At 45.2% G+C, this 26695-nt stretch overlaps 1 protein-coding gene across 1 annotated transcript in view; it reads right to left on the bottom strand.

Annotated features, from left to right (window-relative positions):
• The window catches only part of MYO1D (myosin ID), a 165000-nt gene that overhangs the window by 91699 nt on the left and 46606 nt on the right, over positions 1–26695 (bottom strand). Inside the window, exons 11-16 of the mRNA XM_086477799.1 lie at positions 25852–26022; positions 21009–21079; positions 19224–19298; positions 17562–17694; positions 4669–4835; positions 10–217 (exon numbers count right to left, since the gene is read on the bottom strand). Coding sequence (XP_086333925.1) covers positions 10–217; positions 4669–4835; positions 17562–17694; positions 19224–19298; positions 21009–21079; positions 25852–26022 — 825 coding nt within the window. The remainder of the gene's footprint in view (positions 1–9; positions 218–4668; positions 4836–17561; positions 17695–19223; positions 19299–21008; positions 21080–25851; positions 26023–26695) is intronic.

Below are 26695 nucleotides of genomic sequence, written 5' to 3'. Positions count from 1 at the left end.
AAGCTTTACCTTCTGGAGGAAGAGGACAATCCTTACAAGCATCTTGGCATGCAGATCCTCCAAGGTGAACAGAGTTCGAGGTGTGCGGATGAAAATCTTGGTCTTGCCATAAGCAACATCATGCTGAAATCCATGACACTCTATGAGCTTCTTCACAGCGTCTTTGTCTGAAGGGAGGTCGTGGTTTGGCCAAGTGAATTCCGAGATCATCTTGTACCTGGAATTACAAGGTACAATTTACAAATGTAAATCTGCCATCTGGGTTCTTGAGAAGGCCAACCTTCAACGTGGTTTAGAAATAATTATGATCTAAATTCTAATAAAACTGATTATAGATAGAAGAGCCTCAAGACAGCCTCCATAGGAATCGTGATCCTCAGACTCCAAGGAAAATGAACATAAGAGAGGCGTGATATTGTGAGACACAGAAAAAAAATACTGTGAGGAGTTCACTTCATCAACACCGAACTGATGCAACACAACAAACCTCACCACTGTCTTCCTGCAGGTCTGGCAGTTCCATTATTCACACTCTCAGCATCCAATTTTATTTATTTATTTTTTTTTCTGGCAAGAACAGCAGCTTTGGTTTGCTCAGACTCTGTATAAGAAGCCAACTGTTATCAATTGTTTTGTCAAAAACCCCTAGATTTAAAAATTCTGCAAATAATTTTTCCTGTTCATCACTTTGGTAGCCATTTCTAACAAATTCTATCATTTACCAAAGTAGCAGATAGTTGACTGCCACGGTTTTGTGCACACACCACTACTGCCTGCAATTGTTGTTCAGTCATTCCCTCCCATCCCTACTCTCCAAACTCCTTTTTACACTAAGCGCAGATTGGAACAGAGACAACTACAAATCAAACACGAAAGTAACTGGATGAGCCTCAGCTCTCTAAGATTTACCAGCCTTGCAAAGTGCTGATTAGGTGAAGAGACGTTTGCAAAAAGCAACAATGAATCTTCCGCGTAAGATTTATGGACATAATCAAAAATGCAATAGACATTTTCACTGTAATAGTACCCACATTCATGTTCTAAATAAAACAAGCATGCAGCAATCTTAACCACTTCTCCATTTAAAAGCCCACAATCCAAGTCAAGCATCAATCTCAATGTTTTAGAAATTCAGAGTTTTCAGCTACTATTAAATAGACACAGCAACAAACCTTTTTACTGGGGAGTGGGTCCGCTGCAGGAGTTACTAAACTGGCTAAAATAATGGAATGGAAATACATCACACTGTCGCTTCCATTCATCACATTAGCCTTTGAATAAGCTGTTGAAGAGGGGGGAGAAATGGAGGTGCATGCTGTGCCTAAGCAGGGAACACCACCAGCACGAGCGTTACAGCACACGGACTAGGGATCTCACTGATAAACACAACAGGCACATTAAAAACCCCTCCTCAGACTCACAACAGAACACTTCACATTTATACTTGGCTGGCAAAAGCATTCCTTCTCTCAAATACACGTACACACAGGATATAAATATTTTACACCGGTTTCTCTTTGCTATTCTCGTCAGGAAAACATTCCTGCAATCATTAATGCACTGGGAAAATCTTCCACCTTGAGACACTTATATTAGGGGGGGGAAGACAAGCAGAGTGGCAGTGCAAACCCACGGTTATTAAACAGTCCTGCTCTGCCAGTGGGACCAGAAAAAAAAAGGGATGAGATGTCAGAGAACTGAAATTCTGCCCAAAAGAAATGTTAAATTCTCTTCCTCTTTACAACAAAACCAGGGCTATGGTATCTAAAGACACCCTGAGGCAAGCGGACCACCCTCCTCTTAGTCCACAGGCGGTGGGACCAGTGGTGGAACATCCTGGCAGCCCCTTCGTTCCCTTTGTCCCTCCCGTGGCACGTGCGCGCGATGCCACAGACTCCTTCCCCGCAGCAGAGAGCACGACCTGGATGCCACAGCAAGTCAAAATCCCAACCTCATTGCTAACTATAGCGAGGCAGAACCCAAAATAAACCCGCTCACTGACACCACAACCCTTCCCCTCTCCTGCCTAGAGATCTCGACAGCTTTCAAGGTCGCTGACACATTAAACATCCATGTCTGCACCACCTTTGTTTCTCCTTCTCCGTACTTCGCTATAAAAATGCCCAGCACGCATGAGGTTGCTACTAGAGCTCACAATTCCCAGTCCAGCTCTCCTAAGAGCCAAGATCTTTGTGAGCCACTAAATTATGAAGCGTTAATGAAAAACATTGGGTCTGCACACGAAGCTGGGTCACACTCTTCTCTTACCACCGTGGGGTTCACAGCACTCGTGGTGTCCTTTACACGCTCTGTTTAACGCTGCCTGGAACTAGGGATGTGGATGCCTTCCTGGGGAAAGGGTTGGATTACGCTCACAGACGGCTATGCCTGCAGATGCCTCGCCGGCGCCGTTCTTCCCCCTGCCCCGCACACGTACCCCTTTCTGAAATCCAATCGGCTTTTTTTGGACAGTAAGTTATATATTAAAACCAAAGAATGCACCACGTCTATTTAAGGCACATGGTCCCGACATGCATTTCACACAACTGCAAGATGTAGTTACCAAGTGAACGCACAACATCGCTCGGTCCAACGAAACAATATTTAGATCTTCCTTTCTAAAAATCGGGAAGGGCAGACTAGTTTGCACAGAGGTCAAATAAAAGTTTTCTTGATTTCAAGGAAAGCTTGAAAAGGACATTTATTAATGGTCTTAACTGTGCTTCACTTCATTTCCTACTGGTAGATATGAGGCATCAACTACCTTACAGTACTGTAGGGCTAAATAGCAACAAACTTTTCCTACAGAAAGGAAAGTTATTTTTATATGCTTTTATATACACATGTACATATAGGTATATAAAAAACAGGCATACATGCACTCATATATATCTATTTTTTATATATATATATACGTATCCTGATACATATCTCCTGTCCCCTCTAAGAGGAAGCAGTAAAACCAAACCCAGGTGTCTTTTGGGATCAGAAAATCAGAAAGCTTCAGGGGCCTGGAAGGGAGTTAAACATCCGCTTGTGGGACTGAACTTTTATAGGATCTTTTGCAAGTGTAAGCAAATGGGTAACAAAGTTATGTCCCAAAATCGCCTCTCGCTGAGTTGTTCTAGATCTGTCTTACAATGTGCCCCACGTGCAGTACAAGAGTCCAGAGCTGAAGGGCCAAGAGTTTCCTCCATGTCCTCAGTCTCCCAATAAGCCTGTTAAATATAAAGGAACAGAAATTCCCTGTGATCTCTGTTCAAGAACTACTCAAAAAATGTGTGGCTTGTACCACAGATCATATCCTCCAGCCCCGTAAGAGGGTTTGTCTCACCCAAAGACAAGGAACAAAGAATTTTGGGAAAAATAAAAACAATATCCAGGCCAGAAGATTTTATTTTTCTCTTAAATTTAGAAAAGTCAGCGTAGAGTGGCCTGTGATATGCAAACACCGTGATATGCAAATACAGTCTCTGATACCTTACACTGTAGATACTTAATCCTACTCCAGGGTCTGGCAGAGCAAATGTTCCAATAGCCTGAAAGCCACACCAGTTGCCATGTGCTAATTTGGTTTACTGGCTGTAAACACCACTTCTGGTCTTAAGCTTACAGGAGCTCATCAAACATTCATTAAAAACAAAGCAGCTGTTTATATTAATAGTAATTACACAAATCTTAAGAGTAAATTGTAATGAATTCCACATGTGAGGGTGAAAGCACGCTCTAACCACTGCATAATGGTTAAGAAAACTGATACACAGCACTGTAGGCCGTATTTAGTAAGCCAGATCCTTTCGTTCCACTTCGGGTATCACGAAATATCCAGGCAAATCTCCGCTGTGAACAGCAAAGGATCTTTCAACAGCACTTTGTTTCTAACGCATGACATCCCACCTGCTTGAACAGTTCAGGTTTTTTCTACCCTCACGGCCGCCTTCTCACCTGATTCAATATCAGAAGTAAAAAAAAAAAATCAATGCACTGGCTCCTCAGCAAGAGGTTGAATTCTCAGTACCCCTGCTAATTTACAGAAGCTGCAAGACAAACTTCAGTCTAAAACATTTCATTTGTCACAAGTCTGGCAGGAATTAAGAGGGCAAGAAGTATCAAAAACACGTGCTAATGGGGCCACGTTACTATCCCTTTTTCAGACTTCCAGTTTTAAAGTCAGAGGTTTCCTCCTGCACACGCATAATGTCACCATGTGCCATCAAGCACTTCCCAAGACACACAATGTCTGTCTGCCTCTTTTGCTGCAACAATTAGACAATGTTCAGAGAGAAAACAGAAGTTAATTAGCTCTGGTTTTAGGATTACGCTCTGGGGAAGAACCTCATTACGCGTTCCTGCTGCAGAGAGCAATGCAGCAAATGAATTTCAGCAGAAAAGAAGTTGAGCCCAAGCGCCACATACACACCTCTAAACACATCTGCTGCCACAAAATGAGAGCAGAGCCCCTGTTAGACTCATGTTTCATCATACCCAACAGCAGATGCTAAACCAGACACACCACCACTCACAGGCTCAAGAGCAAGGATCACAAGCCCAGAGGACTTAAGACTCACTCTTCGCTCAAGGGGAGACAGCCAAGTCCCACACCTCACTCCAACATCCAAGTTGTCCTGCAGATTGCTGAACTGAGTCACCTGCCAGCACCCTTCTTACCTGTGAAGGAACTTCTCGTATGTTTGGCGGTAGGCAAAGCCTGCTCGGCGGACTCTCACGTTCTCCAAAAGGCCAAGGTATTCGACCTGGTGCCTGCAACGCTCCTCGTCAAAAAGCTGTGGTGATTTCTTGTCGTTGGGCTTAATGCAACGGACGTAATAGGGCTCCTAAGGGACAAATGAAACCGAGTTTAACTCTGAAAGAAAAAAAGTTTATGCAGACACAACTGTTTCCTCATGAAAACATGGAGATGTCAGTCCAGCCCATCATCCGAATGAGGTTTGGTTGCTTACAGGAATTACAAGGTTAGAACAGAAATGACAAGAGTAGCACATAACACGTCCCTCCCCTTAGCACACTGCAACGACATCTGTTGCAGGATCAACCTGTTACTCATTCGAGTTCTGTACACCAAAACCAGTTCCACATCCCCCTTCCCTACTGGCTTTGAGAGTAACAAAACCAGCCTTCATAAACGATAGAACAAACAATGTAAGTCATTGCCCCGATTGTCAGATACGGCTTTTCCAGTATCAACATCTCAAAGCAGCACAGATTACTCCATTATATTTAAACCAAATATATTTATGCTGAATCAAGTCCTCTCCAGCCTGTAGCAGCAAGCTGGAACGATGGAAATCACTGAACACTACCCCGCGCAGGGCAAAACCCGGCTCCCTTCCACCCACACCTTCCACAGGACAAACGCGAGCCCCCAGCACATGAGTTCCTCTCTCTGCACCGCCTTGGCCCCGCAGGTGGCAGAGGACACTGAACAGGGACTGGTGGCTTTACTCCACCCAGCACAGCCAGGGTGGTTCTGCCCCGAGCTGGCTGGGCTGAGCCTGGATGTTCTGGTGCGACTCCCACAGGGACTCATGCCTTTCGCTGCCAGCCAGCCCGCACCCATGAGATAGGCCCATGCACAGCCCTGCTAGACTGTTTTTGATGTTTACTTTCATTTTTCTGAGATTAAAGGCAACTTTGATTTAGGCCAATGCGGCCTATAACTAGCACCAGCCTGTAAAGAGGGGCTACAATTCTTTAAATGTGTGTGCTTTCATCTCAACAGGTTTTGAAGTCCATTCATTTCTTTCTCTTCATTGCCAACCCTTGCTATCCCACTTCTAACTTTATTAGTGGGGGGAAAAGCAACCTAAGCATCATAAAGGCCCACTTTAGTTTTTCAAGGTAAAATTGTATTCTTGTGACATTAATATACATTATTTTTTAAGTAGCCCTTGCAAAAGCAGTGGCATATTCTGCAGGCTGGCAGAGCCTGCTGCTCACCAAGTCTCACCACTAGCCAAGGACAGAACTCAAACGAGGATCTCAGTCAAATCAGAAAGTCACAATAAGTCCAGAGACTTGCTTCAGAGGACGTGTCAAAGACGCATTTAAACTGGAACATTTAAAAAATCAGTTTACAGCAATGCTAACATTATGATAAAGGCAGACAAGCAGCCTGTCTGAAATGCTACCATTAGAAGATGTCCCCTTTCATAATCACAACTGATAATTAGGAACGAAATTTCAGCAATTTTCCCCTTGACTAGAGGAAACGGATGGCTGTGAAACCATCTGTAAAACTGCTCTGAGTAATCAGAAGCCCTTTCTCAAAAGGGAAACCCCAAGGGTTCTCCAAAGGAGTCCGTTCTGTTCCAGTACCACCGGAGGGTTCCGACAGTGATTTGAATGAAGGGCTACGACGTGGATGCTAAATCCATAGGCAATACAGAGCTTCAGAGGGCAAGAACCCACAACATCAACACATGGGAGGAGTGGTCTGGGGAAAAAAAAAGTGTGTGTGTGGCGGGTAATTCAGTGAGGACAAGTGCAAAGTTCCACATTTAGGCAGAAATAGTTGTATACTAAAAGAATGAAAAACTGATTTGACATTAGTGCTAAAGGAAGATCTAGGAGTTCTAGCTGAACACAAGTCAAGTTCATGTTTTTCTAAGGGGGCACAGGGACAGGAAAACTGTAAGACAGATTTCTACTTCTCTGAAGATTACATCCCGTTTGGGGCACTGCAGTTCAAGTGGGATGCAAATGACGGTGAGTCAGTTCAGGGAAAACCAGGAAAGATCAAAAATCCAGAAAAGGTGACTCAGAGGAAAGATGGTTTTAGCCTTGAAGGGCTGAGTAGCCACCTAACCATCCCAATGTTGGACTTTATACACTTGAAGAGTAGATATGAAGAAAAATAAATATTCAGTTTTAGGACAAAGAAGTATTTGCTTTAGCTACAGTATAAAAATTCAGATTAGGCATCAGGAGAAGGAGGAATGGGTGCAGCAAGCCTGCGGAAAGGAGGGGAACCTCCATCACTGGAGAGGAACAGCCTGAACAAGCCCCTGAATAGCAAAGGTAGAGGCAGAGGTGCCTTCAAACAGGAGACGAGTTCCCAAGGTCCTCTTTAGCCCTGTTTTCCATGATTTGTCTATGATTTAGCCTTATTTTCTATGACTTTACATCACACGCCTAATCTCAGGATAATATGAAAGGCCCAAAATTGCTATTTTCCCTTCAGTAATATTGAAGAAACAGGATGATCCTTCGCTATCCTGGCCAGCCCTGACTTAACCTGGAGGTACGCAGCGCTAATGACAAGCACATGGAGCTTCCACTCACTAACGAGCATGAAGAGGCTGAACACAAGCAATGAACAGACTAAGATATGGAGGCCTTGGAAAAGGCAGAGCCTTGGATCCCAGGAACTGATAAAAGCCACTGGATCTTCTGGGGAAGATGTTGGACTGGTACGTTCCCCTGTTTCTTAATCATGCAACCAGTAGCATCAAGCTGTGCTTTTCTCCTGAAGGGCTGTCCTTGGGGTAGGAATATCCGGCACCAAGAACAAGCGAAATCTAAGCCAACCACCCATCCAAGAGCTGGCAGCATCTCTGCGCTGCCCACCCGCCATGCAGCAACCCCAGAGTGCGTAAGTAGGTGTGGGGAGCGCATGGGTACACAGAAGGATGTGTGGGCTAGAGATGTTCTTACATCATCTCCCTTCTCCCCCAGTGACCTCATCCCTCCCTACGAAGTGTGTCAGGGATAGCTCTTTCACAGTCCGGTTTGGCTCCTTTCTTTACCAGGGAGACCGAGGCAAAGCTGCACGCCACGGAGAAACCTGCCCCGCTTCCAAAGAACTGGCTGAGCCCCCTGGTAGGGCAGTGGTCTCTTCACCCTGCTCTCTCCATACCCTCAGAAAGCAGTGGGCTCCAAAAAAAAAAAAGGAAGGAACACTAAGGACACAACCTCCCCAGGGCATGAGGAGGGCACACAACGGCTCTGATCTGCGTGAGGTCTTCCACTGAGATCACCACCGCACCGAGCACTTCCTTCTGCCATGGTAAGTCACCACAACCCATACCTATCCTATTTGTTCTCCTTTCCTGAAGGAGAGAACAGTGAAATATAATGTGCTGGTACTATTTAAAGAGCTTTAAGAGATTTACATATCAACTTTTTTGGCTTCCTCCTGAGAATTATCTCTGCACTGAAGGTAAGAAGGTTTACAAGGGTCTTTATTCACTTGACAGTCTCCTACCAGATCTCAGAACCTGCAGTCTGCGTGGGTGATGATTTTTCCTTCAGTTGTAGAGCTTGGCTGTGCCATGGGAACGCAGCTGTCATCGGTGCTCTTCACGTTCTCGCAGACATTGTGTGTCAAACTACAAGGGCAGAAGCAGCCCTGTCTGAACTTCAGTGTCGAAGTAGGTTTGACGTGGTCATGGCAGCTATAACTGATGAGGAGTAGGAGTTTGCTGGACCTGACTCTGTATTATGATCTCTCAGTTGTATGCCAAGAAACAAAGGCCAGGTCATTCCTCTGCTAGAACAAGTCTCCTGTCCAACTGGAAATAACCCACTTAGAGAAAACGCAGGTTACAGAGAGAACTCCCTGAATTACACCTGAACTTAGAAGCTATGAAAGATCCTGCAGGTGTGAAGGCGGATGGTCTGCAGTTCTCCCCATCCTCTCTTGCTAATATGCAGCTTGGGCCACTTCTCCATCCATACGTTAGTCACGCTTAAGGACAGATCGATCCCAGTGTCAGCAACCGAGTCACCAACATCAGAATGATGCCAGACCTGCCCTCAACACCGTTGTGTCACAGCTGCTGTCAAGATGAATATAAATCCTTTGATGAGATTGATATCACAAATATTCCACATTTGATCCACAGAACTGCAACATCTTGAGAACACAGGAACCAGATTAAAGAAGTCATTAGGAGCACGAAGTCAAGAATGCGCATCCCACCCCTCTGCCTCAAGGGAAATGGTGTCACTGGCTCGTTACTGACAATTACAGCGTCCAGTTCACACCGATTCATTATTGCTAATACATGAGCTCCCCCCAGCACTGCAAAGCTGGCTGCGGGGGTTGTCATTTGTGTCTTTGCCATTCAAAAAAGCCACAAACCTCACTGCAAAAAAATCTGTGACTTCAAGGCCAGCACAAAGAGGAGCGACTGTATCTGCATTTGACAGAAAAGGCAGAAGTCAAGACGCTGCTTTCCTTCTGGAAAACAGAAATAAGGAGTTCCTACATAGACAGGAGATCATCTATCAGCGCAATTACAGTGTAATTAAAGCCTCTCAGCAACGACAGCTACCAGGGTAAATTCTAAAGGAGATTATTCCATGCTTACAATCCCACCAGCCTCAGCTCTTCAGGGGGATAATTATGCAGCTCCCATTACTGCACCATGAGGTTGTCAAGTCTGGGAGCTGGATTTTATAAATGGAGGAACTGAAATACAGAGACACAAAGGCCCCAGTTCTGAAGGTTGTTTAGATGCCTAATTGCAACAGATTTTTTTTTTTTTTTTTTTAAATCAAGCTGAGCGATTGTTAGATTTTTAAGTGTTAAAAAGAAAACACACCAGTTTAAAGTCATTGCACTCGAAACGAACTCCTCGAGAGATTCCTTTTCCATGTTTATAGCTTGTCAGGTAAGAGAAGGGATAGGACACAGGACTGACAAATTTGTGCTGGATATGTCCAATCAGTCACAGTGACGACATTATAACTCAGCAGAGATGAAGCCTGTCAACCTGGATAGGAGAGGGGAGGTAAGGAAGACAGAAAAGTCAGAGAACAGGAGTTACAGAGAAGGAGCTTTGGGGGGAGAAAAGAAAAAAAAAAAAAAAAGTGATGCATGTCCAGAGAGAGCTCCTCGAGAAGCTCATCATTTACAGCCGTGTCAGCCAAAGGACTTCCCTTGCCAGTATTTAAAAGAAAAGCCACCCAAAGCAATCCATCACAGAAAGACCAAACCCTCAAGAGAGCAGCACGGGCATGTCATGGTTTGAGCTAGAACAGAACTGATTCTCCGTTCAGTGATTTCACTTTTCAGTTAAGTCTCTTCCAACTAACTGCACTTTCTGAAGTTAACGGCATGTTTTTCCAGACAGTGTCTGCTTCTAGCAGCGACAGCGCTGGGTGTTTATAGTTACTGCTGGGGAATGGCATGCAGGAAGGCTCGTGCTTACACCAGCTCCTACAGAAACCAAGGTCACTGCTGAATCTCGTGCCCCATGTTGAAGTGCTGGAAGTAAAAGGGTCACGAACAGGTAAAAAGGTCGCACCTGCAGGGAGGAGCGGCCAGGACAGGTGACCCAATACTGGCCAACCAACAGTCCCATTCCAGCTACATCATACCTGGTATAAAGCTGAGGGATCACAAGGGTTAAGCCCTCTTCTCCAGTGGCCGCCATCCAAGGAGGACTCTGTCCGTTCTTCTGCCTCCGACCCCAATCTGCGCGTTCCTGAATCCGGTTCCTGTCTGCCACTGAGTTCAGCCTGGGACTGCCCCAGTGCCAGCCCTGCACCCTCAGCAGTGACGTAGCGCCATCGGGGGGGTGGGTTTGATATTGGGTTTGTAAATATTTGTATATCTTTCATTATTTTCTTATTAATTATTATCTTCTATTGTTATAGTTTCATTAAAGCTGTTTTAGTTTTCTTTTCCAACCCATAAGTCTCTCTTTCTCTTGTCCCCCTGGGAGGGGAGAGGGGTTAATAGAGAGCATCTGTCATTCGTTAGTGGCCGGCCTCAACCCTTGACAGATTAATTGGCACCCAACGTGGGGCCCCACCAGGGCTCTGATAGATTACCTGAATAGTTCAAATTCCGGCCTCGCTCTAGTTGAGAAAGTATCAGATTTTTTTTTTCCCCTTTGAGAGTCTCGAAGGGTTGGAAATTAAAACAGACAGCTCACATCATGCCGTCGCCGAGTGCAATATTACACCGTTTCTTACTAGAGTTTGGTTGGGAGTTGAGGGACATAACGCTGCGCCAGGCGCCGAGTGCGCTGTGCCGCTGCTTAGTGGCTGTTGCTGTTCATTTGGGGTTTATCCGCCCCGGGCGCTGGGCAGAAGCCATCGTTCTCACATGGGGTTTAACACCGCTTTTTGCTGCTGTTGGAATGCCACCAGAAGTGGTGGTGACGTGTGCTGAGGAAGCCCCACCATACAGCCAGCTCCCAGACAACGAGAAGCACTCTGCCCTGCTCACTGATGGATCCCGCTGCCTTGCAGGAAGTCTCCGGCGGTGGAAGGCTGCTGTGTGGAGTCCTACACGACGAGCCGGAGAAGCGGCTGAGGGAGAAGGGGAATCGAGTCAGTTTGCAGAGGTGAAAGCCGTCCAGCTGGCCTTGGGCATTGCTGGTCGAGGGAAGTGCCCAGGGCTGCACCTTTACACTGACTCATGGATGGCAGCAAACGCCTCGTGGGGGTGGTTAAAACAGTGGAAGCGGAACAACTGGCAGCGCACAGGGAAACCCATCTGGGCTGCCACGCTGTGGCAAGACATTGCTGCCCAGCTGGAGAGACTGGTTGTAAAGGTACATCATATAGATGCCCACGTACCTAAAAGTTGGGCCACTGAGGAACATCAAAACCACCAGCAAGCGGATGAGGCTGCGCCAGTGTTCCAAACAGATCTAGACTGGGAACACAAGGGTGAACTATTTCTAGCTCGGTGGGCCCATGACACCTTGGGACATCAGGGAAGAGACGCGACCTACAGATGGGCTCCTGACCACGGGGTGGATTGAACTACGGACGCTATCGCGCAGGTTATCCACGGCTGCGAAACGTGCGCCACGATCAAGCAAGCTAAAGAGTTAAAGTCTTTGTGGTACGGGGGACAATGGCTGAAACATAAATATGGGGAGGCCTGGCAGATCGACTATATCACACTGCCTCAGACCCACCAGGGTCAGCGTTACGCACTCACGATGGTGGAAGCAACCACAGGATGGCTGGAAACACACCCCGTGCCCCATGCCACCACCCAGAACACCATCCTGGGCCTTGAAAAGCAAATCTTGTGGCAACACGGTACGCCAGAAAGAATTGAGTCAGCCAACGGGACTCATTTCAGAAACAGTCTTATAGACAGCTGGGCCAGAGAGCACGGCGTCGCGTGGGTGTACCACATCGCCCACCAGGCACCAGCCTCCGGAAATACTGAACGGTTAAAAGCTGCTCTGAAAGCGATGGGTGGTGGAATGTTTAAAAACTGGGACAAGAATTTAGCACAAGCCACTTGGTTACTTAACACCAGGGGCTCTATCAATCAAGCTGGCCCTGCTCAGTCAGATATTTTACACATGGTGGAAGGGGATTAATTCCCTGTGGTGTATGAAAGGAATTTCCTGGGGAAAACTGTGTGGGTATTTTCTGCTTCAGGCAAAGGCAAACTGATCCATGGGGTTGCTTTCGCTCAGGGACCTGGAGGTACTTGGTGGGTAATGCTGAAGGATGGTGAAGTCCAATGTGTACCTCGGGGGAATTTAACACTGGGTGAAAATACTTGATTCTAAGCTGTATGGTGTTAATTACTACATAATACTAACAGTACTCTGTAAGTGTGTCTCAGGATAACAGCGGTGATGACTGGAGCTAGCCTCATCAAGTGACACCCAATAACTTCCTCAAGGTGGACTTGCAACCCGTGGGCACAAACCCTGACTCGTTTCATATCATCTTTCCTGCCCTGAGAGACGCCGTGATAGACTGAAACCCGCAATCGTGAACTAAATTAACTTAACGAACTTTTGTGTAGAAAGATAAAACACAAAGTAGTGATGGATACGACATAAATGGTATGGAGTAGGGGGTGGAATGTCCTGTTTGAGCTCGAACCCAACTAATTCTCCATTCAGTGGTTTTATTTTTCAGCTATGTCTCTTCTAAATAACTGCACTTTCTGAAACCAACAGCACATTTTTCCAGACAGTGTCTGCTTCGAGCAGTGATAACGCTGGGTGTTTATAGGTGCTGCCAGGGAATGGCACGCAGAAAGGCTCTTGCCTATACTGGCTCCTATAGAAACCAAGGTCACCGCTGAATCTTGTGCTGCCAGCCCTGCAGCGACACATCGTCATCGGCAGGGGTGGGGGGTGGGTTCAATATTGGTTTTGTATATATTTCATTATTTTCTTGTTAATATTATTATCTTCTCTTTTATTGTTATTGTTTCATTAAAGCTGGTTTAGTCTCTCTCCCTTCTTTCTCTCTCTTTACCCCTGGGAGGGGAAAGGGGTCAATAGAGAGCATCTGTCATTTGTTAGTGGCCAGCCCAGCCTCAACCCTTGACAGGGAAGTAAAACATGTGCTTGGGAAATGTTACATGGCAACTCTGCAAAGCTAGTTTTTCGTTTGTTTTTTGGAAAAAAAAAAAAAAAAAAAAAAAAAGGAAAAAAGGCACTTTTTTCCTACCTACCAAAGGTTTCTGCCCAAAAGACTCTCAGTGTAAGCCTGAAGTATTACAGTGTTATTGAGATATCAGCACTGATATGCACGACTTCAACTCAGCATCCTCCAAAACCACATTTCCTGAGTCTCCATACTTGTATGGTCACGTGTATACACCAGCTGAAGTTGAAACCGTTTTTGCGAACAGCTCCTGCAGTGTCAACAACACTTTTATGCTCCTCACCCTAATGGAAGCATCTGGCACCCTAATAACCACACTGCCTGCCCTTTCCTCTCAGGCACTGCAGGACTCTGCTCCGTCACTGAATTCCACATTTAAACCAGAATACCAACAAACCAGAATCTTAAAGGTGGTTATTTTAAATACCAGAAAAGTTAAATAACTGACTAATCCTGCAGGTACTGTATTCACAGACTTTGACCTGTGTTTCTGATATTATTATTATTCATACCCGCCAAATCAGCATTTTTGGAGATTATTTCCCCAAATGACAGGTTTAAAGATACCATTGATTCTGCCAAAAAACCTGCAGCTTTCCAGGAAGGCCAAACGAGTATCGATGAAGAACTCCTGGGCTGCCATTCTGTTTAAGGACTGTAGAAACAGAGCACATAAATATGGTTCAAAACAGTTTACAGAGAAACATTAAGTGAGCAAGAACAGCCCAGGTGGAATAGGAGGCCAGGATAAGAAAAGCAGCACTGACTGCACTTACATACTGGTCGCACTCCAGCAAAGGTAATAAATCATCAGCTCAAACTGCAACAAAATTCAAGCCTATTTTCATCTCCTTTTTTTGAGAAACAGCTGAGAAAAACATGAACTAATAGTACCTCTCCCTATGGAACGTTATTCCTCTGACACCCGTAGACCACAGCAGCTAACACCGCTTGTGCAACGCTGTTTTCAGAGAGCTGTTTTCCTCAGCTGTTACCACAGGCTTCCCAAAGAGAGTCCCGCAGGGTCCAAACCTCAGTCAGACACATAGACATTGTCATTCTTGCCCCCTCGAAGTGCAACTCTGTCCCAAGTTCAGCACGGGAAAAATGAGTAACACGGCCCAAGGGAAGAATTACAGTACCCGTAACTGCACTGAGTGGTGTCCCCAGAAGAGACAGTGGTTTTACCAGCCCAGGAACAGCAACTGTTCGCCCCCTCTCCACCCCCCAGCAGAAGTAAGAGAGCTGAGACACATATCCAAAGTGGCAATGACTCAGAGGCAGAGCATCCCATTTATTTGTGCATACCCAGGCTCTAGCAAAGCACGGCTTGAACGCCCGGCTGTAAGCTTGCTAATAACATGCACGTGTTAGTAACCGACCAAAGTCACCTCAAATCGATCCTCAGGGCAGAACGGCCAAACAGAAGCCCTGTCTCTCTGCACTCCTGTCTTACCACTTGAGGTACACCGTGATTGTGTTCAGGACCCTTATCTAAGCAACCTCTCCTTTCTAGGACACCCAACATTTAGATCCTTTAAAGTAACATCAGCTTGACTTCAGGATGGGTCTCACCAAATTTGGGGGTTTTAAGATGTATAACAGCCAGGATCTCCACTAAAAATAGCTAAAGCTCAACTACGTAACTTAGTTTGCAAACTTCAGTACCTACAAACAGTTCTGCCAGGAGCATTGGCCATGCAAACTTTTAAACAGCAGACTCCACAGTGTGAACGTCACCCGCTTTGTTCTGGCCCTCCATCAGGCTAAAGGTTGGCCATAAAATGCTGCACAACCAAGACGGCGCCTTCCTGCTTGGCTAGGGCCCTCGGTACGTCCTGACAAACATGCCTGTGCAAGGCGAGCTTTCCCTTTAGCAGGACACTTAACCCTCTGGGAAACACAATGCTCTAATACAAATTTTACCATTGCTAATTGACAGTAACAAAGGAAAACCCCAACATCTTCAATACAAGTTCCTCAGTGAGAGTTTAGGGAAGGTAAAGAATGGGAAAGGACTATACCGAGCCACACCCAGGAACCTCCTAGTGAATTCACCAGCTTAAATTTGACTTGGAAAGTTCCTGGTTATGGCTTGGAAAAGGCTCTATTTGTGATAGAGATACCAATGACTAATGGACTGAAACTAACTCATTTCTCATAAGCCAGCCAGCCTCCAATGATGAATTTTGGTACCTACTGACTCAAGACTGATAACGTGCGATTTAAACTCTTCATCTCCCACCGCGAGTTGCAGGAATTGTTCAAATCACCACAGACACGGCATTCTCTTGACTATTCTACTTTTACAAATAGCAGGTTGCCTAGAATAACTTTTCCCATAAACAAGCAAATTAAGCTTTTCCCAGAACGCTTGCTGAACCTTCCCCACCGACAGCTCCCTGCTATCCCCCTTGGTCACCGCTCTCCACTACAACACCCCCAGCAGTTTCTGGCTGTATTGCTTGAAACACCTCCCTGCGGTGTGTCAGGTTCCCTCCCCGTTTGGCTGGACAAGAGAGAACGGGATTGCTCTGTATGACAGAGAACGGCTGTAACAACAAGCAGCTTCAGTCAGAATCTTTTTCCTTCCCCAACTACTCATTTTCACATCACAGAGAGAAATCTCTCCAGGTTCTTGACATCTCTATACTAAATTCAGGTTAGGGCTAGCCAGCAAATTATTTGGAGGACTGACAGATGAGGTAAATCTTGACTCCTTGGAAAGTCAGACTAAAGCCTGTCCCCACTTCCCTTCCATCAGAGTCACGGCCACATTCTCCAGCCCCAACAGCTCATGACTCGCCATCCAGCACAGCTCCTCTCTGGCTGCACAGGCAGCAGGGTAGCACCTCTCTCTACTTCCACTCACGGTGCCTGCCTAAAGCAAGACCTGGCCTTCAGCTGGGCTAACAAGGGCATCCTCTTAGCAGCCCTTAGTCACACAGTACTGGGGGGAGCTGCAGGGCTTCACTGCTCGGTCACAAAGCTCAGCTGGCTCCTCGAGATGGCTTTGGTCGGGCTTGCACACCCTCCCGCCGATTTACTGCTGAAGATTAAATCCACTCCAGAACTAGAACTCATGAATATAAAGCAAGCCTATTTTCATCTCCTAATTCTGCAAAACATGAAGCAATATATTATTCCTTGCAATATTCGCAGTGAGGATCGCTTTCTCTTCCTGTGCACTGCCAGTACTGTAAGACCGTGCTCTGACCAATGTGGCACCTGGGAAGACTTTGTTACTCATGTGGCTGCCACTCCAAGCAAAAATTGAAATAACACTCTGCTCTTCACAGGGTCTTCTTGTTAGAACAAGGCTCGTCTTTCCACAAAGCTTTTCCTAGCCTTACCACACCTGCGTGCACGTTTTCCTTCTGGATCTTGGGCCACTATTTCCTTTGCTACCACAACTCCTGAGAAGATAGTCAGAACATTGTCCTTCATTGCCTAATTATTCTAACTGTTAACATATAGCAGTGCTCTGGGCTCACTGGTCATCTCTTGTGGACCACATACCCCTTCTACAACACTACGAAATGTGAGGAGTCCAGCAAGGTCACCCGGCATCAGTAACACCCAAGTATTTCTTTGCGATCTCTACTCGCATGAGGGATCACACTGCTCTCCTCTTCCTGCCACTCAGCCACATCGCGGTCAAACAGCCCCTTTCCCAGTTCATTCTCTTACCTGCCTTTCTTCACCCAAAGTGGTGCTTGCCAAAGCAACACCTTCTACTATAAAACTTAATTATTCAGTAAAATAAAAGGTTTCACTTCTCACCCTCTGACACAGCAAAGAGGAGGAAAGAAGGCAATCACACAGGTCTGCCTGTATTTTCACAGAAGTCACTTGGCATTGAAAGCCAGAAAGATAATCTCCACTGTGAAACTACATCCTCCAGGCCCTCTGCCAGAAGAGCTTTGTTAGAGATGATTTAGTTGATATAATAATTATTACCTAAGAGAGACTGGCTTCCCTACAAGTGAAAGACACACTGGTCACTGTCACAAAAATCCACCTCCTTTACGCGGGGCTGCCAGCTAACTCTCCTCCCAGATCTTCACAGCTGCCCATTGTCACCACCAAAGCTCGGCTGCCATTGATCAGCTCGGCTTTCCGACCGATTGCAGGGATCGGAAGGTGGCAGCCTCTCCACGGAGAAGCTACACCCTACTAATGAGAAGTTGGAGTTTTGAAACAGAAATATTTACCTTCGATGCCAGGTTGTCCACTAGTGCAATCATGGAGTTCTTAAAAAGAGCAGCAGCTGTCAGAGGTCTCTTGGTTACCTCAGTGATGCTCAGTTTACCTTCAGGCCACATCATCTTCAACACAGGGTTAGAGCTAAAAGACAGTCTCTTTAATTGCAAAGTCTAACAGCACTTCCACTAAATTCAAAATTCAACGGCTTGCTTCTATCCAGATCTGCTGGTGTTTGCAGCTCAAAATGTATCAGCCAAAGCAATACGACATTCCTGGGCAAAATCTCTCTCTTGAGCAATATACGGTTCAAGCTTACAACCGAATATTCTGGAAAAATGACAAGTGCATTCTCCTCTTCAGATAAAGATGTGCAGTAATGGGCTGGTAAAAATCCTGCAGGAGTGATCTATCAAAAGCAGAGTCTGCCTTACTGACACAAACATAAAGAATTTAATCAAAACAGAACAGAGCAAGACCATAGCCCACAACCTCCTCCTTTGAAACTTCCTATCTGATTTCAAGCTGTATTTCTGCACTATTCTTGATATATAAAATAATTTATACATTTTAGCCTATATTTTCTGGAAGGGTTGAAGGTGAGGTAAAATGGCCATGACGGATGGCAAGAGCTCTGGAACAGACAAAAGCTGAAAGCAATTACAGAGTTACAGCAATCCAATAACCAATCCACCCCATGTTTGATATGCCGTAAGTGGTCTCTGTGAACAGCCTTTTACCACAGACTTCACGGAAAACAGAGGCTAAATTTAATAAAACCTCCGTACAGCAAATATTTTGCAGGTTTTTGGTTAATGTGAAGTCTTGAAAACACTAACAAGACTGTTGAAGGGAGTACACCAAGTAAACATAACAGGACTGTAAACTGAGTTAACAGCTGTATTAGCTTTTAGAGCAGGTAAACAGCGCTGGCTGTGCAGCCACAGGCTATTTCATGCTGACTTCTACCTCTGAGCAAAGTCTCTGAAAGGTTGAGACAGGCCACAGTTACAAATGAATTAGAAGGTGTTTAACGCCAGCCGTCAAGGAAAACAGCTTTCTGGGGCACTGCTATATACACACACTCTGACAGGATTTCAGATTTGCTTGCCAAAGGGAGCATGTACTTGCCTAATTAGCGTTTACAACACGTTCAAATTTGTCATGTCACTGCACGTATGAAAAGGATTCAAATCGATTTGCCCATTTTTCCCCTCACCCCTAAGCTTTCTTTCAACCAGGGCCTTTTAGCTGGGGCCAATGACATCTGTCGTTGACCAAACGCTACCCAGTATCTTCAGCATCGATTAGAGAGAGACCAGTAATGGTGCATTCGCAGCTGGTCCAAAACCCTGGTTAATGACAAATCGAGTATCTATCTTGATTGTTTGTTTGAAACCAGCTCCTTGTGCACTTTAAATTTAGTTAAATTAACACTTATATCAGAACAAAAACAAAAATAAGGACTTTATCCTGAGAATTCAGACTATCAGCCTTCGGGTCACAGCAGATATACAAAGACCAAACCCAAGAGCAACGTGTTTATTCACGGGCACTGCACACGCAGTACAGATAGCATCAGTGACAACGTTAGTCTCTTCTAGCATCCACTCCATAAAAGGGATTCTGACAAAGCTGATTTAAATTCACCTCATTAACATTTTTATTCCTACCTGTTGTACATGAGGCGCTTGAAGTCTTGAAATAAAGTGTCCTTGTTTTTGTCTATAAATCCGGTGACTGAGTAACTGAAAAAACAGGAAAATAGCGTTAATTGCAAAGAAGTAAAGTCCTTCTCTGAGCTGCTGGTATCGGTGTGGAATCAGCATCTTTGCACTCCTATAGACACAGCAGATGCTAATCAGGAACCAGCGCTGTTTCTCAACCTGTCACTAATTTGCTGCATGAGCACTGTGTGAGACTTAGATCCTTCTGCCCAGCTTTCCACCTCCAGTGCAGGAACAACGTACCTCTAGTTTCAGAAAGCTAGTTGAACCGTGCAGGTGAAGAGCACGTAATAAACACACCCAGCAGGAGCTGAGCGAGTTGCAGATGGCCCAAATTCAAGAGTTACACTCCTGACTTCTGCCTCCAAATTCAGAGCACGTGTTTGTGTTAGACCCTACAGAAATGAAGTTTTCTTTTTGCATATGTCTAGTCTGTCCCTCTCTTGGTGTCTAGGAAGATTCTCCAGTGGGAGAGTGCCTGAAACCGAGAGCAGCTGATAACTAATGACTAAACTCTCTTGGAAATACACGCACACACACATTTTGGACTCTTCCCTTTCTCTATTCCCACAGAAATACCACCCTGAAAGATTATCGTTTCAGAGTTTCATCTCTTCTCCAAGACTCAAGACAGATAGCACTCTGCCCTCAAAGAAAAGGTCCCAAATCTCCCCATTCTGTGACTCTCACTCAGTTGCTTCCCAAGCTTCAGATCCCCCCCCCAGGGAAGCCGGCACCTGAACTGCAGGCACTGGGATCCAGAGCCCAACAATATTCAAATCCCTGCATGGAGCCACCCCTAAATCTTACTGCTCCACATAACACAGAAATACTTCCACGTTTCAGTTTTCTTTACAAAACTTTTCAGCCACTGGCAGTGCAGAAGGTTCAACCACTAATACGGCACCTTGTATTCTCTCCTCCTTGGCAAAACGCTTTGCAATCAAGGACGTCTGCCAGCAATTGCTCAGCAAGGACTCCAGAACAAAATCTACCCGCGCTGAATGGGCTGGTATGACCCCACTGGTTGCCCCTATCAGTTAAAGGTAAATTCAATCCCAAGGTAAAAGAAATCCTAAGCTATTTCCTTATTAATTCCCTGTGGATTCTGCTGGCATGGGTCGTTACACAAATCCTAAACCGTTCAATCACTCCAGTGACATTCCAGACAACAGCTTTCCCAGTGAACAGGTTCTAACATATAGGCACTCCTCACTTCTCCTTCATCTTCCCCCATATTGCTGTCACACGCTGCAGCCGTTTCCATAGGCTTCAGGTACAGAAAACGTTTCCGCCTGAGCAGGGAAGGCTCCTTGCGCTGATGCTTACTGCGGTTCTACACCACCCTGTGTTTTGAGTCTGCCCAAACTGATTTGAGAATTTAAAGCCAGAGAGTTATATAATCATACAAAACAGATGTCTAAACCAGATTTTATTAGCTCAGTATAGCTTTCTGCTGGCTTTTTTTTTCCTTCTCTTTTTTCCCCTGAAGCACTGCACTCCTCACCCCCCATATTCTCCTTTTGTTTTAATTCCAAGTACAAAATCCTTTTCTGTACAGCAAGTAACCACCATAAGATCTAATTGATAAGCAACTGCTGCACTCTGTAATTCTGTATGACAGCTCTTCTGCTCCATACCAGAAGCAGCATTAAATCAGAATATTGTACTACTTCAAAGCTGGCCAAAAGACAAGAAGAGAAGTGAACTTTACTTCTGAAAGAAACTTACATCACATCTCCAGCGTAGTGCTTGATTCGGAAGTCTCTGTCAAACTCCAGCGTTTTGTCAGTTGCACAAAGCTAAAATAAATTCACTAACATTAAAACATTGCCCATGGAATTGCAAGTTTCATGGAACAGCAATATGCATTGGGAACAGAAATGGAAACTATAGTTACTCCACTTCATATATACATGTGTGGATGCAACATCCAGTCGTAACACTACTTTATAATATTTTCTCATGGATGCATTATAAAAACATCCATTTGTACAAAATCAAGTCGCAAGAGCCTACGGTTTTATTAAAAAATTGATACTATGCAGAAACACTATTACGCAAAACCAATATTTATGCAGGTAGAGAAACATTGCACCCAGGAGTTAATTCATGACTTAAGCCTTCCTTTCTATTTTTTTCCATTGCAATATCACTCCTCAGCAAAGTGAAGCGCTCAAACACCGGCAGTTACAATAGCAGTGCTTGTTCTGCCCCAGACCATCTAGGACCCCTCACACAGTGACCACCTCTACAGACCCACGCAGGGTGGTCACAGCTCCACCCCTCTGCTCGCAGCTCAGGCTTCCCATTACGTCCCTTCACTGCAGTGAAGATGGCAAGGGCCCCCAGGGAGCCGTTCAGCAGCAGTGACCATAACACACTCGTCCCTTCAGGAATGACAGAAGCCAAAAAAAAAAATAATAAAAAAAAAAAAATCTATCAGACTCAGCTTAACTAAAAAAGGTGAACAAGCTAAAAATGAGGATTTTGTTTAAGCCAAAAGGGGCAGCTAGATGAATAAAGTCTTTGCAGGAAGCACGGGCAGCGTTTAAAAATACCGAGGGCTGTGGGCAAATACCTACTATCCACCAAGAGTCTTGGAAAAGTAAAAGAGGAACTTAGCACGGTTAAACTGCAGGGCAGCGGAGATCATTAGAAGGAGGAAGATACCCTCCAAAAAACTTCACCTGTGTCCAAGAGTAGAAAGTAGATTGGCTCAAACTGACAGAACAGATGTAAAAATATAAAATAAAATATTTAAAAAAAAAAAAAAAAATCACAAGGAGGAACCCAGAAAGTCTGAGTAACAAGGTACACAGAAGGTTACAAAGGCAGGAGTCGGCCAGCACAACAGGAGCAGGAAGCACACCAGGGTCTGCAGAGCTGACAGATGACCAAGGCGTAGAAGCACCACAGAGAAAATGAGGCCGTACCAGGAAAAAAAAAGTAATTTTTCCTGTTACAGCTGCGTTCACTAGCAAGGAGCTATGGAGGATGTAATGCCATCTTTCAACCACCCAAAACATACATCTCAAACCCACATGTCAATAGAAGAGGTACACAACAAGCAAAACCAAAATGAAGGGAGGCAACTGCTGCTACCAGACAGAACACAGTCGGCCACACAAGTTTCTTGCTTAAAACTCATCCAGTGCTGGAGAGACTTGAGGGTGGTTTCACATGACGCTAGGTTTGTTAAGGAATGGTTCTCTGTGAACTTTCTGTCTACAGGGCAAATCAGTCGACATTATTAAGAAAGAACAGCAAGTGTATTGAAACAGTTGACGTCTGCTTGGATTTCTGTGAGCCTTTTCACAAGGTTCCTCACTAACAACTCAATTTAAGCTGCTGTGAAAGGTAAGAGAAAAGGTCCTCACACAGGTAACTGTGGGAAAGATGGGAAACAGGAGTCCTGCAGGGGCCTGCGCTGAGGTCTGCACTTTAATCACCTTAAATGAGCTATAATCTGAGAGTAAGAGGGTGATCAGGCTTGTTGAGAGTACTTTATCATTCAGGGAAGTAAAAACAACTGTGAAGAACTGCAGGAAGACATGCGAGGCAAAAGCAGTGGCAAAGAAGTCCAAATGAAATTAAATATAAATACAGCAATACACACCGAGAAAAGCCAAAGTTCAGAGCAAATTACGTCCATTCCCAACCCAACAAGTATCTTAACTACCTTCCATCTCAAAAAGGACACAGGAGAACTGGAAGAGGCTTGATGAAGCGCAAAACTGATCAACACTACTGACAGACTGCTACAGGAGGAAGGGCCAAACGAACCAAGCCTCTTCAGGTTAAGAAAGATATGCCAGGAAACAATGGGAAACTACATGGAGATGATGTATTGGAAGACATGGTGAACCCTGGTGTGCTGTTCAAGAACTAGGAGCCCACAGATGTAACTTAAAGGGGAAAAGGAAGGAAAACGGGAAGGAAGGAGCTCTTCACATGAGTATCAAAACTGTGGAATTCTTTGTCAATCCAGAAAAAGAAAAGAAAATAAATATTAAGGACACCAGCCCCGATTCAGGAGGTTCCCAGCCTGCAGATGACTGGAGACTGGAAGCATATCAAGCTCTCATTACACATTGGTCCCGTATTTTTCTGCCACTTAGACCTTCACTGTTGCCCAGTGTCCTGGAAGATACGACATCAGGCGGACTAGAATGGACCTTTTCATACTCCTCCCTTCGCAACCAGTTGAGAACTTTCCCCTATTTGAAGGCTGAGGAATTCATAGACTATCACGGCACTTGATCCTTTAAAAGTATAAGATCAATTGAAAAAAAAAATATCAGAACTTAAAGAGGCTGAGAAAACGAACCTTTGATGTTGAGACACACTATCAGAATAGCTAGGGTTTGTACAGATCTAGATTAGCATTGGACAATTTGGAGAAGGATGACCCATGCTCTAGGAACATAAAATTTTGCCACCAATACTCCTAGTGAAAGTATTTGCCAGTATTTGTCCTGGTTTGTTTGGCTTTCACCAGGACAACCAAGCAGACAGCAGCAGATCTGACATGCAGTACACAAACTAGGATGCTACTATTTAGGGCACGGCAGCCCCTTAGAGCTTGTCCACATGGAGCCGGTGTCCAACATGCTCTACAGGGGAGCAGTGAAGCATTAACTCAGGCTGAAAGATGGGAGCAGTCCCATAACATATCAGCACACAGACTTTAACTCTTCAGGTACAGCTTTGATCTACACCGAACTTTACAGCACCTGGACAGAACTACTGCAGTCTGCAAAAGCGAATTATGAAATGAAATCAAGTCCTTTGTTTTAATTCAAGCTAGAAGAGGGTGGCTTAGAAAGCTCAGGTTTCCTACAGCAGTTCTAGATGGTCTGAGGAAGGTACCTTAGATACTGGTGAAGGACATCTGCAGTGATGTGAGAGGGGGGGGAAATAATTATGATGCTGAGAGTTTTATGGATCAATTTTTTCAAGGCTATATTGATTTAAACTAGAAATTAGCAAGCCAGAAAGATACATCACACCTTCCATAAACATTATTTATAGCAGTATCCCTTCCTTCCCTCTTGGTCTGTGCAAACAGTTTTCTGACAATGCCACCCCCTACTGAGGAATGCTGCAACCGGCAATATTTTCTTTTAATGTCTCCTGTGCTGCGAAGGGATCCTGAAGGTAAGGACTCAAACAGATTTTTTTTTAATACTTTTTTTTTTATTTTTTGTATTACAGCCTTCCATACACTTTATGAAATTCAGTCCTCTTCCTCGCTGTACCAAAGCACTACCTGCTCTCTCGGTGATGGAAGCACCCTGCCTTAGCACAGGCAGGAGCAAGGACAGAACAGAAACTGAACTCCTTTCTCTAGTAGCTGACATCTATGGACCAGACAGCTCCAGACACTGGACCACTTCCCACACCACCCCACTGCAGAGGATTTAAGACTCCATCCCCGCAGGCTTCACCACTCACAATCATTAGTACTACTAAAGGAAGCAATTTACATTAAAACGTAGAAACCCAGCCTAGCTTCGTGACAATCCTTGTTTTCAGGTGAGTTTACTCAGCACACGCTGTGCATCTGCTGCTTAAGCAGGTAAAATCCGGGTTAGGGTGGAAAGCCAGATTCCCGTTCCCCCTCCTCGGCAAGGATGCCTGTGGCAGAGCTGTCAGGTGGGCTGCGGCTAAAGGGCACTTAAGGAAAGCCACATCTGGAAGGGAAGAGCAGCTATTTCATTTTCATCCTAGCCTCTACCCAAACAAGCCACATCCACATCTATTGTTTATACTCAGCCTCCCCGGAGGCAGCCTTTAGCACATATCTTACACAACTGTGCTAATTTTGTATTTCTGACCTACATAAAACATTGTACCGGGGTGGGAGGGAGAAGGGGGAAAACCAGCACTCTGAATGATGCATTTCAAACACCGTTTCTCAGTAGAGAGACATCAATAAATTAAAAGGCCCTTATTTGATTACTCGGCGTAAAAGATTCTCGAATTATTCAGGCTGGTGACCATGTTTTCAAGATGCTGCCAAGTGAGGAATTAATAAAGCCTTTTAAGTCGTACACTGTACCAAAAGCAAAGCCAGTCGAGGGGCCTGGATGATCATAGGCACACTCTGAGATGAACATGTTTTGTAGCCAATGACGATTAAAAATAAATAAATAAATAAATCACAGGGCTGTAATAAAGCAGCAGTGCGAATAATTTCACTGTCACGACGTATCAGAGCAGCCTGGGAAGAACATCACGTGGGCTGAAAGCGCGCGTCCATTGGTCACCGATGACGTCATGGCATGTCGAGGCAGGAGCTCCCGCTGCTTTTACGCCCGGACTAAACTGGTCTCGCACGGGCCGTACTCGAGCTCCCTCTGCCGGATACGGGGCCACCCGAGGCGCGACCCAAACCCAGGCCAGCCGCCCTGCTCTGTCATTAGGAGCTGCCGCTGCTCTCGGGCACTTCAGTTCATGCCCGATGGAGCAATTCCAACCCCAGCCAGCCTTCAAGTCTTTTTGCTTCTTCCATTGCACCAAAAAAGCCAGGAAGGGAAGCAAGTTTTGAGGGTAGAGGGGAGTACGGTACCTTTCTGCTGGAGAAATGAGCGTGCTTCCCCAGCTTGTTATTAAGAGCCTCGAGGAACATCTCATCTGTAACTTTTCCAACGTTCATGCAGGCGTCGTCCAGAATGGCAATGATCCCTTTGTGCTGCTGCTCTACCAGGTCAACGATGACCTGATTGTTAAAGTAATCAATCTGTACAAAACAAGGAACGGGTATATTTGTGACTCTGGCTAGTGAAAAGGGAGCGTACCAGCGCTGGCCACTTATGAACAGTCCCATGTGCCTGACAGACAGAATGGCCCCACGGCGTTCACAGGCGAAGCAATCGGCCTGCGACATGCAGATCACCAATTCAAAACTAAGCAGCCTACTCTTCTACTACCAAACAGCAGAGAAGGTGATTTTTCAAACATCTCACATAAATCTCGAGACCTCTGCTAAAATTCAACTGCTACAGAATGCACATTAAAATATCTTTTAAAATTCAACTGTGCACAGCCAGCACAGCAAAATCTGTCCTTGATGTTATGAAAGGAATTTGAACAGGAGAACTCAAGATTTTTACTCTTCAATATCGACAACTAGACAAAGTACAGAAGCACTTGGAACAGAAACATGCAGTGGTGTGTGCGGCATCACAGGGATGCCACGATATGTTTTAACTCAGACCTGGAGTCACTTATTTTCCCACACCATGGCAAATAAAGACATGTTGTGAGAGAACTGCTTGGCTTCTTCCACAGCCTGACTTCCAGACAGCAAGTCTGACGGTGCAGCTGGCATGGACACAGATGTCCTATCGACTTCGACAGGAGCGTACATGTGGAACAACTTTAGATCTGGGCCTTATGCTGGTACACTGACC

The sequence above is a fragment of the Leptosomus discolor genome, chromosome 25 (assembly GCF_034619465.1).
Source record: "Leptosomus discolor isolate bLepDis1 chromosome 25, bLepDis1.hap2, whole genome shotgun sequence".
Lineage (NCBI taxonomy): Eukaryota > Metazoa > Chordata > Aves > Leptosomiformes > Leptosomidae > Leptosomus > Leptosomus discolor.
Note: the sequence above shows the minus strand (reverse complement) of the source record. Positions and strands in the feature narration are given on the sequence as shown.